Consider the following 15,575-nt stretch of genomic DNA (forward strand, 5'->3'; position numbering starts at 1 on the left):
TTTGAATCAGTCTATTTTCCTACAAAATTAGGTTCAACTACTGAAATTTATGTGTCCTAACATTAAGGTCTGCATAATAACATCAATTGTTTTGAAATTTTAATGATATTAGCCAAAACAAAGATGCCTCACAATGTCACTGTGGGCAGTATTACTAGGGGAACAAATAGTTTCTTTAAATTCTCATGTCTTCACCCACTCAAGCTTTAACGATACCACTGATTTTTATTTTTATTTCTTAAGGACAACGGAGCAAACAAACACAAAGCTAGGGATGTTTCCTTGGTTGTGCAGTGCAGATGCAGCTTACTTTAGAAGAGCGTATGAGTAAGGAAGGCAGCAATACTGCTAATCACACTTCCATCTTACTAATGATGACGCCAGTGATGGCTTTCACTTCCCATGATGAAAGATAAGCCACAGTAATGAAGGCAAACGTCCTCCCCATGTGCATCCCTATTCAAACACAGCCACATTTTAAGCCAGGTGCTGCAGTAAACATGCACTGGTGGATTCCAAACTAACTCCAAAAGGTTCCCTAACACCCTGGAAACATCTTCATTATACACTCTAATTGACTTAAACAGACTCCGTATCAACTATTTAACACATTTTAACCCACAAATTAACACCCCCTGATCTTCCAGATTAACCTTTCTCCTGTGAGTCAATTACATGACAAAATAAACTTTTTCTTAAAAAGTAAAAATGGGGAGGGAAGGATGTTGTAAAAAGCAGCATATAACTGTGTTTTCTCACCTATCGAAAGAGATTACCGTGCATTCTAGGGACCCTAGAAAGTGTGGAGAAGCCAGGGTGATCTCAAGAAGAGAGATGCAAGAGGGAGTGCTGAAAATAAGTCGGCATGTATTGTGATTGCCAAAGATGGAGTAAGGACAGCATCTCTAACAGGCTCTGGGATGGCAACACAGGCATGAAGAATATAGGAAGAAGAACCCCAGGTAAGATCAAGACTCCCCAATAATCTAAGCACAGATGAAACAGAAGTTAAACAAGAGACCACAGTAGCAGGTGTGATGCTCTGCTCAGATGACAAGAGCGCAGAGCAAGTTTAGGGGAGAAACAAAAGCTGCTTTGAAAAGACAGCGAAGAATTCTTGTGTCAGCCGGCTTCCTGTTACCACAACAGAATACTAGAGGTGACTACCTTGAAGGAAAGAGGCACTAGGTTTGGTAAGTGTTTTAAGTTTCCAGGTCTGTAAACAAGGTGGGGCATCAGTGCAAGAACCAAGGGCAATGGAAGCCACTTTCTTCGTGGCAGCTGGGAACTAGAAAGACAGGACCGCATAAGAAAGGGTAAAGGTAGATAGAGTCCCAATATTACTTCCATGGACACGCTTCCAGTCCTAATGTTCCCAATTCCCTTTTCTTGATTCTACCTCCTGGTGGCACCATGCATCGGACACTAATCAGTATGGCACATTGGGGGATGTTTGAGAAAGAAACTATAGCAGTTGTCCAGTAGATTGATTTAAATTAGATAAGCTTTATGACAATCAGCCAAAAAGAAAAGTGTTTCTACACGTGCAAAAGCACGGGCTGTGCATCTTAGATAGGCATTACCAAGAAAGTGAGCAACAACTGAAGGAGCTATTGTTAAAAGAGACTCACGCAGGCAGATAGAGCACCCTAAAGGATATCACACCAGTATGAATTAGATTTATGTTAGGACCCCCAAATATCCCTAAATTCAGTGTCAGGAAGTTTTCTGAAGGGCTTTTTCCAGAGCATTTAAAGAATGAGATCACATCCAGGTTGAGGACACATTTGCTTTGTTGGAGGTCTCAGCAGGAATGGGAAAACTGGAGGAAGAGACGCTGCTGCAGGAGTGCAAGGAGACCCCACCATGTATGTATCTGTGCCACATAGTCCCATTCACCTGTGAAAATGCCTTTGCTTCCTTAATGAAATAGCCAGTAAAGATCAAACCCTGGCGTCTGATCTCTGGATTATATTTGTTGTTGAGATTATGGACCTATAAATAAATTGTTAATTTTTTTCTAAACATCCCCTTTATTTTATAAGGAATTGTCAGCATAAAAACTCACTTTAAAAGAAAAGAAAAAAAAGAAAAGTGTTTCTAATTCTTACCACACATTTCTTCTTCCCTTTAAAGAGTTACTTACCACTGAACATGCCCACACATCTTCATGGTTTAGCTTCATCCTGATTGAAAACTTTCAGGAATTCAAACAACTTGTTTTGCTTTGTACCTGTGACCAATGTCAGTTCTCGGTATTCCCTTACAGGGTACTTGCAGTTGTTTCTGCTGCTTAGTTCTCTGTCTGCCAAGATGAGTAAGATGCAGCCAACACTGCCTACTGTCGCTCCATATGAGGCACAGAGCAAACAGAAACTATTTGTAGACTGAGTAAGCAAACAAAGGCTGTTTATGTGCCATAGGACTGCTTTTAAAATCTCATGACTAGCCAGTTCTTGGTGGCTTGCCTGTCTTCCCACTAAGGTTTGAAGTTGCTTTAGATGCAATTTGCCTAATTTCAGAACATAACTGTAATACTGGTGATAATACAAATAAATTCAGCTTAGCTCAGTGATAAGAAAAATCCTAAAAATCAGAAATAAATACAAGGAAAATTATAGTTAGTAATGAAATACCTAGAGAAAACACATGAATATAATGCCAAAATGAATACTTAACACAAGCGCACAGTTGCAGTCGATTAGAGAGAAGGTAGTGCTATTTGATGGCATTTTTGGGAAGTGCAGTCTACTGGGAGATCCTTTGGCTATCAGAACTGTGTTTCTTTTCCTTTCCATTTTACATCCTGGTCATGAGGCAAAGAAAATTTTTTCTGTTTCACCCTGTCTACCTTTGTCAGCTAGCACCCACTCCTACAAGAGAGCAAATGCCATGTCTACATGACATTAATCTAAAATGTACAAAATGTGAACAAAAAGAAATCTTTTTCTTTCTCCATTAGTCATATCAGTATTTCATTGTAGTTGCTGAAGTAACTACAACTGTCTATAAGGTAGGAAGCATAGTTTCCTAGTATCATATTAATTAATGTTTGGTGGGCGTTTATTTATAGGCAGATTCATATTAACATAATGGATAGAGAAATGGACTAAATTTTGACTACTGCTACAACCTGGGGTTTTAAACCTTCATAAAATTATCTCTTTATGTAGCTATAATGCTTGATCATCATCTCATAATCAAATATTTAATTTATGCTTACTGTTTTTATAGAAGGTGTAGATCACATTAACTAAGATGGTTTTACTGATGCTTTAAATTTACATTGTAGCCAAACTAAAACACGAATTCAGCAAATACTTGGGTGTGGGTTTACTTTTTCTAATTCGGTAGTTTCTGGTGTTCAGAAGGTACTGAAATGCTGCCACAAGTGTTATCTTAAAACTAAGAAGCAAATATTTTACTAGTATTAGAAATAACCCTTACTAAGTACTTACTGATCTCAGGTACAACTGTTTCACTGAAGCCCCACATCATGATGTAGGAGGCATCATGTGTGCAATTGTTTAGAGAGGAAGAAAGCAGGGAAGGATTAACTCTTACAAGCTCTAACTGTCAGAAACAGCAGATAGAGCTGAAGTTAAGCAGCTTGACTTCAGAATTCAACCACTAGGCACACTGCTGAGTATTTGAAATGTGTAATATTCTATTAACCACCACATAATAGTTTGTTTCTTTTAAGAATATTTTTGTATTTATTCTGTTTTTAGTTAATTGTAAGTTCATGTAAGTGTGTGTGTCTTCAAAGGGTAGAGATGTTTGATCCCTCTAAAGTTGGAATTACAAGTGATTGTGAGCTGCTCAACATAGGTGGAAGGAACTAAACTCAGATCCTGTTGAAATAGGAGCAGCAGGGCTGCGTCCCCGGCACCCGGCCGCCCGCATGGCTAGCTTATGCCCGAAATAATTACACGGAAACTGTATTCTTTCAAACACTGCCTGGCCCGGCTAGGTCCAGTTTCTTATTGGCTAGCTCTTACATATTGTTCTAACCCATTTCTAATATTCTGTGTAGCCCATGAGCTGGCTTACCAGAGAGGATCTTAACCTGCGTCTGTCTGGAGTGGGAACATCATGGCGACTCACTCACTCAGCTTCTTTTTCCCAGCATTCTCCTCTGTCTACTCCGCCTACCTAATTTTCTGTCCTATGAGGGCCGAGGCAGTTTCTTTATTATTAACCAATGAAATCAACAGATAAGATACAAGACCCACCTCCATCAAGATCCACTACAGAAGCAGTGTGTGCTCTTAAGCCCTGAGCCACCATTCCAAACCCATAGTTTATATTTATGTTATGTAAGTTTCACATATGATGGATAAATTTAATTCTGAAAACAAGGCAGTAAGAAACAAACCTATTGTAGAAACTTGCTGGCAACCATACTGATCCAAGGCTTTCCTTGAGGCCCTGAAAAGGACCTATAACTACGATCATGCTTGGCAGAGCCAGGAATAGCCTGGGATCAGAGCCTTGGGAGCTTTTCCCTGAGACTCTGATGTGTGGAGAAGGAACATAGTTCCTCATCTAAAACTATGAATATGCTTGGCAGAACCAATAATGACCCAGGGCCAGGGTTTTGGGGGAGTTGAGATTTTCTTGAGAAACCAACTATCCCCCTCGAAGGGCTATGGTTATCAGTACCAAGGCCCTTATGAGGCACTTGAGATATCCTGTATTCCCTTTATGCAACATTGCTTGATTAGCTTCCTGCTGAATTCTCGTATTTATGATGTATGACAGCCTGCTGCTGACCGTGTCTATCTTCCCCCTAAAAATCATATATAAGATACCGTACGTCTTAATAAGCTTGCTTAGCATACGACATAGCTTGTACAAAATCTCTTAACCCCGGATTTCCTATCTTCTTTTTCATCTTTTTCCCCGGTCCACTAACTCTAGGACCCTGTCACTGAAAAATGACTTGATCCAGGTCAGAAACTCATCACTAGAAGTTGGAAGTGCGAGTGAAGCAAGACAGCTCCCAGTGCTCAGTTTGTCTAATGAGAGAGGCTCCTTGCTGCGCACGACTGGCCATCTAACTGGGGGAACAGTTACAGAACATACCTTTAGAGACAATAACAAATCATGGGATCAGAGGAGTATGAATGACCTGCTATGAGTATTGAAAGAAGTACTTTCTAAAGACTTAGCTGCTCTAGAAGGTAAAATAGTGCCAGAAAAAAAGGTTAGGATGTTAGGGATGGAGAGATGGCTCAGCAGGTAGAAGAATGCTGTCAGTTCTAAAAACCCGAGTTTGGTATTCAGATCCCACACGGAAGAAGGAACAGCTGATTCCCACAAGTTGTACTTTGACCTCTAAAATATGTGGTGGCATACCCACACACATACAAATGCATACACAATAAAAATTCATGTAATTGGAAAAGAGGACTTCATTCTCTGGACCTGCTTTGCTCAGTTCCATAGCCACTAGTGACTCGAGGCTACTGAATACTGGAAGCGAGTAGTCCAAGCCAAGCTGTGCTGAAAAAGCCCATATAGCAGTTCCTAAATGATTACATTTTATGATGATAATATTATAGATATATCTGTGTTAAATATAATATTTCAAGAGTCACATATCTAGCTTACATTCGTGGCTTACTTTTCTATATTTCTATGGGATAATGTTGTTCTAGATACAAGGAAATTAATGAGCAGTGACACAGTAACAATCACTTTGAGGGGTTTATCCAAATATCAATGATTTGGATTATAAGACAAACCATCTGTTTTTTTTCAGTGAACTAAAAACAACAACAAGAACCGTTGTTAGTCAAGGAATTAGTCTGATAAAATTCATTTTTAGAGACAGACCAACCAGATTCAATGTTTCAAGTGTTTGGATACAGATCTAAGCAAACTACCCCTAAAAACATCTTTGAAACGAGCTGAGAGATCAGAAGAGGGTTTTTATATATTGGATGATATTAATTAAATATTGACAGTTTTGAATAATTAAGGACTTCTTGAGGATAAAAAGAAAAAGTTGATAGCAAGCTAAAATACTTGGATATAGATGAAAAGCATTTAGGATTTCCTGGGGAATATTAAGTAAGTGGCTAGAATAAAAGAGATATCTCAACAGCCTAATGAAATAGTATATCAAACCTTTTGTTCCTAAAACTGGACTTCTTGAATATATTTCTGTATGCAAAGAAGGGTCAAACAGGATTGTTTGAGGGGAGGAATGTTTAATGGGGGATTTCTTATTGTAGAGGGAGAGATCCACAATACTTTCTTCTGTTGTTTTGTGCATTTTGGTAGGCCCACAAGATGGTTTTCTAAGTCCGGGACTGAAACTAGACCCACTCAGCATTAGTATGATGATCTTTGCTTTGAACACAACAAAATCCAGTTGAGAACCTACTCTCTCCTTTTACATTTATATTTTAAAGTCAGCTGTATTATTCTGCAACTCCTCATGTATTCTGCAATGTTCATAACATTAAAAGAATTTATCCTATTAGATTATTTCCACTTAGTTTTATTTTCAATACCTCTTAAGCTGATAGAAGCTGGTGGAAAATACAATAATCAGAAAGTATATCTAAGCAAGTAGCAACACCGAAACAACTTTGTCTCTCCAAGGGAGATCATATCATGTTCTCAAAACTAAGATGCTTCTCATCTCTAGATTCAATGCACAGAAGAGACCAAGGCAAAGTAAGAAACACAGGGAAGAGTTAATAAAAGGGAACACAGAAGGAAAGATGAGAGAGGGAGGGAGAGAGAAAGAGAGAGAGAGAGAGAGAGAGAGGGAGGGGGGGGGGGGGGGGGGGGGGGGGGGGGGGAAGGAGGAAGGGAGGGAAGGAGGGGAGCGCGCTAACAGCACACTCAAAAGTGCTCCTTTGGAGCAACCCTNGGGAGGGAGGGAGGGAGGGAGGGAAGGAGGAAGGGAGGGAAGGAGGGGAGCGCGCTAACAGCACACTCAAAAGTGCTCCTTTGGAGCAACCCTTACCTAAAAGACTCACAAAGGACAGTTCATTTTGGTAAGAGTGCTGGTTCTACACCTGCATAATTACGTATCTGGCCTTGATCCCTCATTTGTTTCCTCATCTACAAAGTAGCTATAGCAACACCTTCCAAAGTTGTCTTGGTGGACTGAAGTGAAAGTAAAAACAGAGATAGTAAATGTGAACGTATTTGAATTTTTAGAAAACTTTAAGTCAGTTGCTAAAGTCTAAAATGAATGATTATTAGGCATAATTAATTAGCCACACTCATGCTTATCACCAACTCCCGGCCCCCAGTATCAACCAACAGGACCCGAGTTTCTCAAGGTAAAGTAAGCGGAACCTGGAATGAAAGTGCACCGCAGCAGATGTAGAAGGATGTAGGATGTGACAATGTCGGAGCCGGGGCCAGCGAGAATTATAGCAAGTTGAGGAAAGGCATTTCTTCAGAGCTCCTTTCACACTGACAGAAACCTCGGAAACCAGGTCGAGTTACCATAGCGACCGCGTCGGGGAAGGGAGGCGGGGCCCTTCGGATATGTGCACCGACAACTAGGGCACGACTGGAAACGCATTCCCGCTGAACGAAGACTTCCGGTGGAAAGGAAAGTGGCTTCCGATCTTCCGTGGAGTGGGCTCACGCTCCCGTGTGAAGCCTGGTGAGTCTGACGCTGTGTGGAGCCAGGGAAGGTACCGGCCAGAGCAGGCTGGGTAGGGTGAACTGTGGAAGCCTCGGGTCCCCAAACTGCAAGTCGGACAACCCGGCTGCCTCATGCTGAACTGGTTTCTAAAGCAGGGACTGTGGCATCCTGGCGTGCACAGCTTCGGGAGGGGAGCGAGGTCCTTGCAGTCTGTCAGCATCTTTGCCCTAGCAGGAGGACTGCCCTCTCCCTGAGCCCGTGCTGTCATTTCGTGAGGCCTTACATTTACTCTGGAAGCAGTGAACAGGGGAAATTCAGAGGCTATGTATGCCCTCAACTTCAATTTCTTTGGCATTCGAATTTTTTATCCAGAAGCACCAGTTGTTTTAGTGAACACCTCTATGGTAGTTTCACCATTAGATTATAAGAAATACTTTCTTAGAAGTTCATCCATCACCGAGGCTCAAATTAAATTCTCTTTTTATGACACTGAATTTATTTAAAAGATAAACATATATCATATATCTAGCAGGTGTTCGGTACTTCCTGGTAGCTGTCCTTACACATGGCATTTATGAGACATTTTAAATGGAACTATCAACTTTCTTGGGTTTGCATTTTGATCATAATTTACTCAATCAAGTAATAAAGAATTTAGGAAGGGATATTTCATTATCCCGATTGTAATGAATTGTGATAACATTTCTGCTGCAGCTTTTCTGAGAAGGCTCACTTCAAAGGCAGCGATGGCTTTCGAGCAGACCCTCAAAAAGGACTGGTACAGCATTCTGGGGGCAGACCCGTCTGCACATGTGTCAGACCTAAAACAAAAGTATCAGAAACTCATATTGCTGGTAAGTCTTCTTCTTTTTTTTTTTTTTTCCAGATTGGAAATCATGGCGGGCAAAAGGTTTCATTTTAATATTGCCAAAAATTTAAGCTTCAAAACATCTATGTAAATAGGAATCTAGATATTTATTTGTTCAGTTGAAAATTTAATAGTAGAGAAAAAAGAATTTTGATTAGGTGTAGGATAGCATGATGGTGATTGAAGTAGAATCCTCTGGCTCTATCACTATAAGAACGTGGACCACGTTTTTTCTGTTTGTCTCAGCTAGTGTTCAATGAAATAATCCATGTAAAATGTTTAAAACAGTTTTTACTTAATAAATGTTAAAATATACCAACCACTAGCCACACTGCTGAGTATTTGAAATGTGTAATGTTCTGTCTGTAAAACTGCAAATGTGTGATAAGTATCGAATGTGCACTGGTCTTTGATGACTTGGTCCAAATAAGAACATAAAAATCTAAGAAATTTTATACATATTATCATAAAAATGATAATAGTTTCTGTGTACTGGCGGTTGCACGGGTATTTGTGCTTGTTTTGTATATAATATTAACTTTTTAAGTAATATTTTTATGTTTTGATCATATCCATTCCCCTTCCTCCAGCTTCCCCCTGATATACACCCCTACCTCCCTACCAACCCAAATGCGAGTTCTCTTCTGCCCCACCCCCAATCCACTGACTTCCGTTTGTGTTGCCCTAATACTCTTGTGTATAGGACCTGCCCTGGAGTGTGGTCTACCTATCGGGAGCCAGACCCTTACAGAAAACTGACTCCTCCTCTACCTGCAATTATCAAACTCCAGTAACTCCTTAGCTAGGGGTGGGGTTTTGTGCTTCCCTCTTCCTCTCCATGCTGGAATTTATTATATCAAATTGATGCTTCATTTCACTTGCGTTTAACATGTATGTGCAGCCTTCAGTTATAGCTTAGATTATTTTCTATTGGATAGTAATAATTTAAGCCTCTTTATTGGTTTTTTTACTAATATTCATTTGTTTTTTTTTTAAATTAAAATGGAACATAAAATTATCAGGAACCTTTGAGTTGTCCTATTCATTTATTCAGTCATAGTTTGATGTTGGTGAGCCAAGGTCTGTAACCACGCAGTGGTCTCCATTTAGTTCAGTTTACAAAAAAGAGCCGAGAATCATTATCTATGTAGCATTGTTTGTCTAGTTTATGACAAATATGATCTCTGATGTTTTGTCCAAACTGTATTTATTGGGAAACTGTATTTATTCTGACACCATCAGAAATGGGCTAATATCCGAATCTCAGGAAGATGAACTCCAGGCACGTTCTGCCTTGGAATTTTTAAGATAATAAAAAAAATAAAATACATTTTTGTTGAAAAATTTCCTTGTACTAGGTCGTCCTTATACTTTAGTTAATGCTCATCAATGTTAGATAATACTATGCTTGATAATTGACTGGGGGGACCTGGAGATCCTTCTATGTTCTGCTGGCTTTTACTTGAGCAATGAGAAGGCTTTATGCGTCCCTATTTGTCAGACACATTAACAATAAAGAGTGTCTGTCTAATCTATGTCCGTCCACTACTCAGCTATACCCCCAGTATAGAAGTTTTTGTTTTTATGAAATATGTTTATTTTGGTTTTGTTGTTTTATATTTATTACTTTTATATCTTCTCTAATGTCATGGAAATGGTCTTCTGTGTCTTATTCTAGAAGCTTTATAGTTTGCTTTACTAATAGACCTCTGCCTTCTCTGTAGGCTGAGTTGGTGGCTACACTTGTATGTTTCCTCAGTATGTAGGTACAGTTCCTCTAGCATCATTTCCTGAAAACATCTTAAGTTCTCCATTAGCCTGTATTTCTTGGGATTATATGAAATTTCCTCATTTTTTTAAGTTTATTATTGTTTGCATCTGTTATTTCTTAAATTTTTATTTCATTAAAAATTGTGTGTATGTGTTACTGTGTACACATAAACCAGTGAGGGAGTAAAAGATCCAGATAGCAAGCAGTGTTCCTGGATAGTTTCTGTTTCAGTTTCTTCCCACAATGATGGCTTATGACCTGGAAGTTGTAAGATAAGATAAACCCTTTCTTCCCCAGTTGCTTTTGTTCAGGGGGTTTTATCACAGCAACAGAAGACTGAACTAGGGCAGAGCTCTTACAGTATTCCTTTGGATTTATACTTACCAACTTGATGATTTGGTTTCATTATAAATGTCATTCTTTTTCTAATTTTACATTCCAGTTGTTGACTGCCAGTGTGTAGAATTAGTATAACTTATTTTATATATCATTATCTCATCCTTCAGTTGTGAACTCTTATAGATTAATGAGAATTTTATACCAACGTTACCATCACTTCAACAAAAGAGAGATCTTTTTCTATTGTGTGCCATGTGTTTTTTCTTGCCACATGACAAAAAGATAATGAACATGGTTTGTGTTAGGTTTCAAACCTGTAACAAATGGCTGAGGTTCCTATTTAACATATCAAAGCAGACCCTGACCACCAGGTTCAATCCCTCAGCCCTTGCCTGTTACTGGACTCAACTGGCTGGCACACCCCATCCCCTACTCTGAACTCCCCAGCCCAGGGGACTGGGCTGCCTTCCCTATATAATCTAACCATTTTGATTAGCTGCTCTCTTTGTACGTTTGGGCATCCTGGCTTCTGCACCTGATTCCCATCTCTCCCCTCTCTTTTCTCTCCCCACTCTCCTCACATGGCCTGGGGACTCTCCCAGATGTCCCTGCCTCTGCCTATGCTTTCCTCACATGGCCTGGGGACTCTCCCAGATGTCCCTGCCTCTGCCTATGCTTTCCCACACATCTGCAATAAACATTCTCTTCTACCATACCCAGGAACAGTCATGTTACTGTCCTTTTTATTTCTTTTTTTATTCAGTTTTTCTTTTGCCTGTGTCCTGGTGGTTTTCTCCTGCTGTTACTGCTCTGCCAAAGTTCAAAATTGAACTTCTCTCTGAGGAAGGGACTTTTACATTTTGGATTTGGCTTCTACAATCTTCCTAGAAGCCTTGTCTTTCTTATTTTTTTCAGCTATTTTACAAAAGCAAAAGGAGAATTATAAATTATGAAAAACAAAAACTCCATGCTTTTATCAATAGGCTAATAGTAAGGACACGGAAGATATTTGGCTGGTTTTCTGGAGTGTTCCTATCAGAATTGGAATGGGCTGAATTTTCCCCTCATTTTGTTAAAAAGTAGTCAAATTCCTAACCCCACTTCTTTTGCTCCAGAGCTTTTGCTCCCTCTCTAAACTCTGTAGGAAAACTGTTCCCCAAAGATGTCTCTGCTACAATCTCCAGTTCCTCTCTTCCATCAGAAGGCTTTACCTCTTCCACACCCACAATTGCTATTGTCGGGATCATCACTAACTTCTCCCTTGCTAAAAAGTGGCAGTCAATTGTAAGACTTTGTTTTAGTTTATTACTAAGGTGGTCAAATCCTAGTTTTCTCAGAAGTTTGTGGAAGTTCTTTGCCAAGACAAGATATAGCAGTCCTTCAAAATTCCTGCTTCACAAAAAAGTTTCAGGTACATTAGGCCTGTAGGCTGAAGATGGATGCCCTAATGTTGCAGAGGAACTTTGGGCGACTGTCCAGGAAGCCAGCTATTTTTTTTTTGTCATTTCTATAGTTTTGGAAGTTGTATGCTCTGCACTGATGTCGGATGTCCTTCTGTATATGTGTTGCTCTTATTGGTTAATGAATAAAGCTGCTTTGGCCTAAGGAAGGGCAGAATATATCCAGGCTGGAAGAAGAGATATATGGAGGGTAGGCAGAGTCAAGGAGACGCCATGTAGCTGCCAAAGGAGGCAGATGCCATGTAGTTGCCAAATTTTGAAGGACTGTCCTATCTTGTCTTGACAAAGTGTGGCAGTTGCTTTCTCTTGTATCCTTCTTGTCCATTTTGGATGTTCTGTTGTCAGCAGTCGAGGCAAGGGCAGTTTCTTTGTCTAGTGGCTAACTGCCACAATGAAAGTAAAGTCTATGTGGAGGTTCTTTGATGCCCATCATCCTTTTTTGAAGTATTTTGGTGCTGCCAGGAGCAGACATATCTCACTGTTATGAAAAGCTTTATGTCACTCAAACATCTTAAATGCTATATTCTGTATGCCTCTGGGGTGTCTAAAGATCACCTATCTATCTAAATATACTTGTTTAACCTAGAAAACATGCCTAACATGACTATCAGCTTGATTGTTATAGATGACTACTAACCTACATTTCTTGATTATCCTAAATAGTTTTCAAAGACTAGAACTTTACATTTTTAAATGAGCTGCATAAGTATAATACCTTAAATAGGAGTAGAAATAAGAGTATATTATAACAAAATTAACCTTAAATTTGTATCAATATACTCTATCCCCTTTTTCTTTTCAGAAAAAGATCCAACTTCCCTTGCTTAGTTTTTTTTTTCCTCCTTACCATAACCTGTAACATTTTGCAACCAGTTACCCTAGACCACGACAAATATCCATAACCCACAGATTGACCAAATCCCCCCACCCCCACCTCTTGGGAATGTGATCATCATTTTCTCTAGACTGCTTGCTGCTGTCTGGAGGCAATGACATCTTTAGGGGACTCAGAAATTTGGGATAATGATCAAGTCCTGGGAGAGCTAGCTGTATTATTCTTTGTTTAGTCTCTGTGTGCTAGGAAAGTGTAGAACTTAGCTGAAGCCCTGGCTAGAATAGTCTGTTAGTCTGGACCATCTCAGCTAGTAGCTTTGAAGTTTTTCTGGATGTGGTTTTGGAGGAAACTGTAACAGAGACATTCTGAGAGGCTGGATCACTTGGGCTACTTATCTTGTCTTTATTCACGTTTAGTCTTTTGTTCTGAAAATGTACAAACTTTTAAAGATAGCATACATATCTGCATTAACACAGTATGGAATGTACGGTGTGTACAAGTCAGCTAAAGGTGATTTTTTTTGTTCTATGTTTGAACAGGTAAAAGATGTCTCTCAATTTTATAAGTCTGTTTGGCCTGTGTAGCCCAAGCTTTATCCATGCCATATGAAAGGGTGGCATGTAATAAGTCATGAGGACTCTGTTGCCCACAGATTTATCATGTCTCCTCCAGTCTCAGAGCTGTACTCATGTAGAGGGATCAGCATATATGTCACCTTTCTTGTAGCTTTTCTCTTTGTGTCTGTTGCCAAGATTCACAGGAGGTCTCCCCCAATCAAGTCTTGTCTTTATGAACTTTGAAGAAGTCCACAGGAAACAAAAAGCAAAACTTCTCCCCCAATACAATGTATCTTTTGACTTTTATTCTGAAGTTAAGACATGTTAAAATGATATAGATTGGTTTAATTTGTTAATTCTCATAGTCTAGTGTCTTTCAGCAGCTATTGTATTTTTAGTTTTTAAAACATTTAGAGTCATCAAAGCACCATACAAGTTCCAGACACCATGTGTATTTCCCATCTTTATCTGTATTTTTTCTTTTATATTACTTTACTCTCTCTTTAAAGACTTTACTATTTAAAGTCTACATTTTATTTCTTTATTTTTTATGATTGTCTATATCTATCTTCTTTCTTCAGCATCAAAGCACGTTTTTAAGAGTACTATATCTCTTTAGAGGTTGTCTCAGTCTTTGCCTGACCTTTCCACATCTGCAGCCTTCTAAGATTCTGTGAACCAAACCTTAAGCTGCTAAACTTCCACCACACGGGTCCACTTAGCATGTGGTGCACTGGTGAATGGTTCTGTTCCCTCAGTTCTATAAGAGCCTAGCTTCACATTGATGGGTACCAACCTAGGGCCAAATTACTCATCTCTGGGAAGTTGATGAGTCTCCTACTAACAAGTATCACACTGCCCACTGCTTATGAACTCTATTCATGTGCTCAGTAGGAGGATCTCTTCAAGAGCTGCACCTCTGTATACCCCAAGCACCGAGCCTACCCAAGAGACCATAGGCCTCAGAAAGCTTTCTCAGGCCTTATGTGTATATTGTGTGGCTAGTCATTGGGCACCATTTATATCAGTACTTTTTTTGTGGTACCACCAGCCCACAAATAATGACACAGAGTCTTATTAATATGAAAGCTTGGCCTTAGCTTAGGCTTTTCCCCAACTAGCTCTAATAACTCAACCTGCTTCTATTAATCTATGCTTGGTAGATTATATGTGGCTTGGTTATCTTTACTCTGTATGTTATGTCTGACCTCATCAGTGTCTCCCTGGCATATCCTGCACACCCAGATTCCTTCTTCTCTTCCTTTCTCTCCCCAGAAATCCTACCTATCCTCTTCTGTTCAGCTTTGTATGACACCAGTTCAATCTCAGCAACAGATCTTCACACAGTGTACAGATATTCTGCAGCAAGTCTGGTCTACAGAGAGAGTTACAGAATATCCAGGGCCACACACGGAGAAACCCTGTCTCAAAAAAGAAAAAGAAGCAAGGATGCATGTAGTTGTTTTTGTAGCATGTATATAGTTGAGAAATCTAAAACCTAAGTGCAACTAGCTGGTGAGAAACAGAATCAATGGAGATTAAAAACTAAGCATGTTTACATATTTTCCAGTTTTGCACTCTTTCCCATTGTATCACAGTTTCGCCCAAAATTGCCATTCAAATTGCTTAAAGATAGAGCTTTCATTTTTCTGGGTTTCTATACAACATCTTATGGTCAGAAAGGTAGAACATAAGACCAGACTAATTGCTATTCTCTTTTACTTTCAAAAGAATCTAGATTGTGTGTAGTTTATGGAGTGAAATTTATTTTCTCTATTTTTATGGTAAGTTCACAATTTCAGATATGTTTAAGAAAGTCATAAGGGAAACAGATTATCACGGTTATTAGGTCTGTTTTGTTGTTGTTACATAAACAAGCTTTTCAATAGCTCTTCTCAATCTTTGCTTTTCAGCAGTCTCACAGAGTAGCTGAGAATAAAGTTTCAATGAACTAATACCATTCTGTGTAATTTTATAAAAAGACCATTTATTACATGTACTTTTCCCAAATTTAGAAGACTCTGAATTTAATACCTCCTACATAATTGTTGGGGTAAAATATTGCCAAATCGCAGGCTGCTAAGTTTACAAGCCATGCTGATTTAATAAGTGCTGTTTCCTGTT

General features: G+C 39.3%; 2 protein-coding genes across 3 annotated transcripts in view; one reads left to right on the forward strand and one right to left on the reverse strand.

The window, feature by feature from the left end:
* The window catches only part of LOC126504654 (doublecortin domain-containing protein 1-like), a 42,507-nt gene extending 38,417 nt beyond the window's left edge, over window positions 1-4,090 (reverse strand). Inside the window, exon 1 of one of the 2 annotated variants that reach the window (XR_007592672.1) lies at window positions 4,054-4,090. Coding sequence is in view for 1 of the 2 variants with exons in the window: in XM_050147099.1 (XP_050003056.1) it covers window positions 2,147-2,172 (26 nt within the window). In the remaining variant the exon portion in view is untranslated. Of the gene's footprint in view, window positions 1-2,146; window positions 2,302-4,053 lie in introns of those variants that run through there. The other variant, XM_050147099.1, reaches the window with a different exon arrangement.
* A 3,446-nt stretch (window positions 4,091-7,536) lies between these two features.
* Dnajc24 (DnaJ heat shock protein family (Hsp40) member C24) overlaps window positions 7,537-15,575 on the forward strand; it is a 41,121-nt gene continuing 33,082 nt past the window's right edge. The window contains exons 1-2 of the mRNA XM_050147036.1: window positions 7,537-7,639; window positions 8,336-8,475. Coding sequence (XP_050002993.1) covers window positions 8,368-8,475 — 108 coding nt within the window. The 5' untranslated portion in view covers window positions 7,537-7,639; window positions 8,336-8,367. The remainder of the gene's footprint in view (window positions 7,640-8,335; window positions 8,476-15,575) is intronic.

Source organism: Alexandromys fortis, unplaced genomic scaffold (genome assembly GCF_014885135.2).
Source record: "Alexandromys fortis isolate MF-2015 unplaced genomic scaffold, M_Fortis_MF-2015_v1.1 scaffold_12, whole genome shotgun sequence".
In the NCBI taxonomy this organism is placed as follows: domain Eukaryota; kingdom Metazoa; phylum Chordata; class Mammalia; order Rodentia; family Cricetidae; genus Alexandromys; species Alexandromys fortis.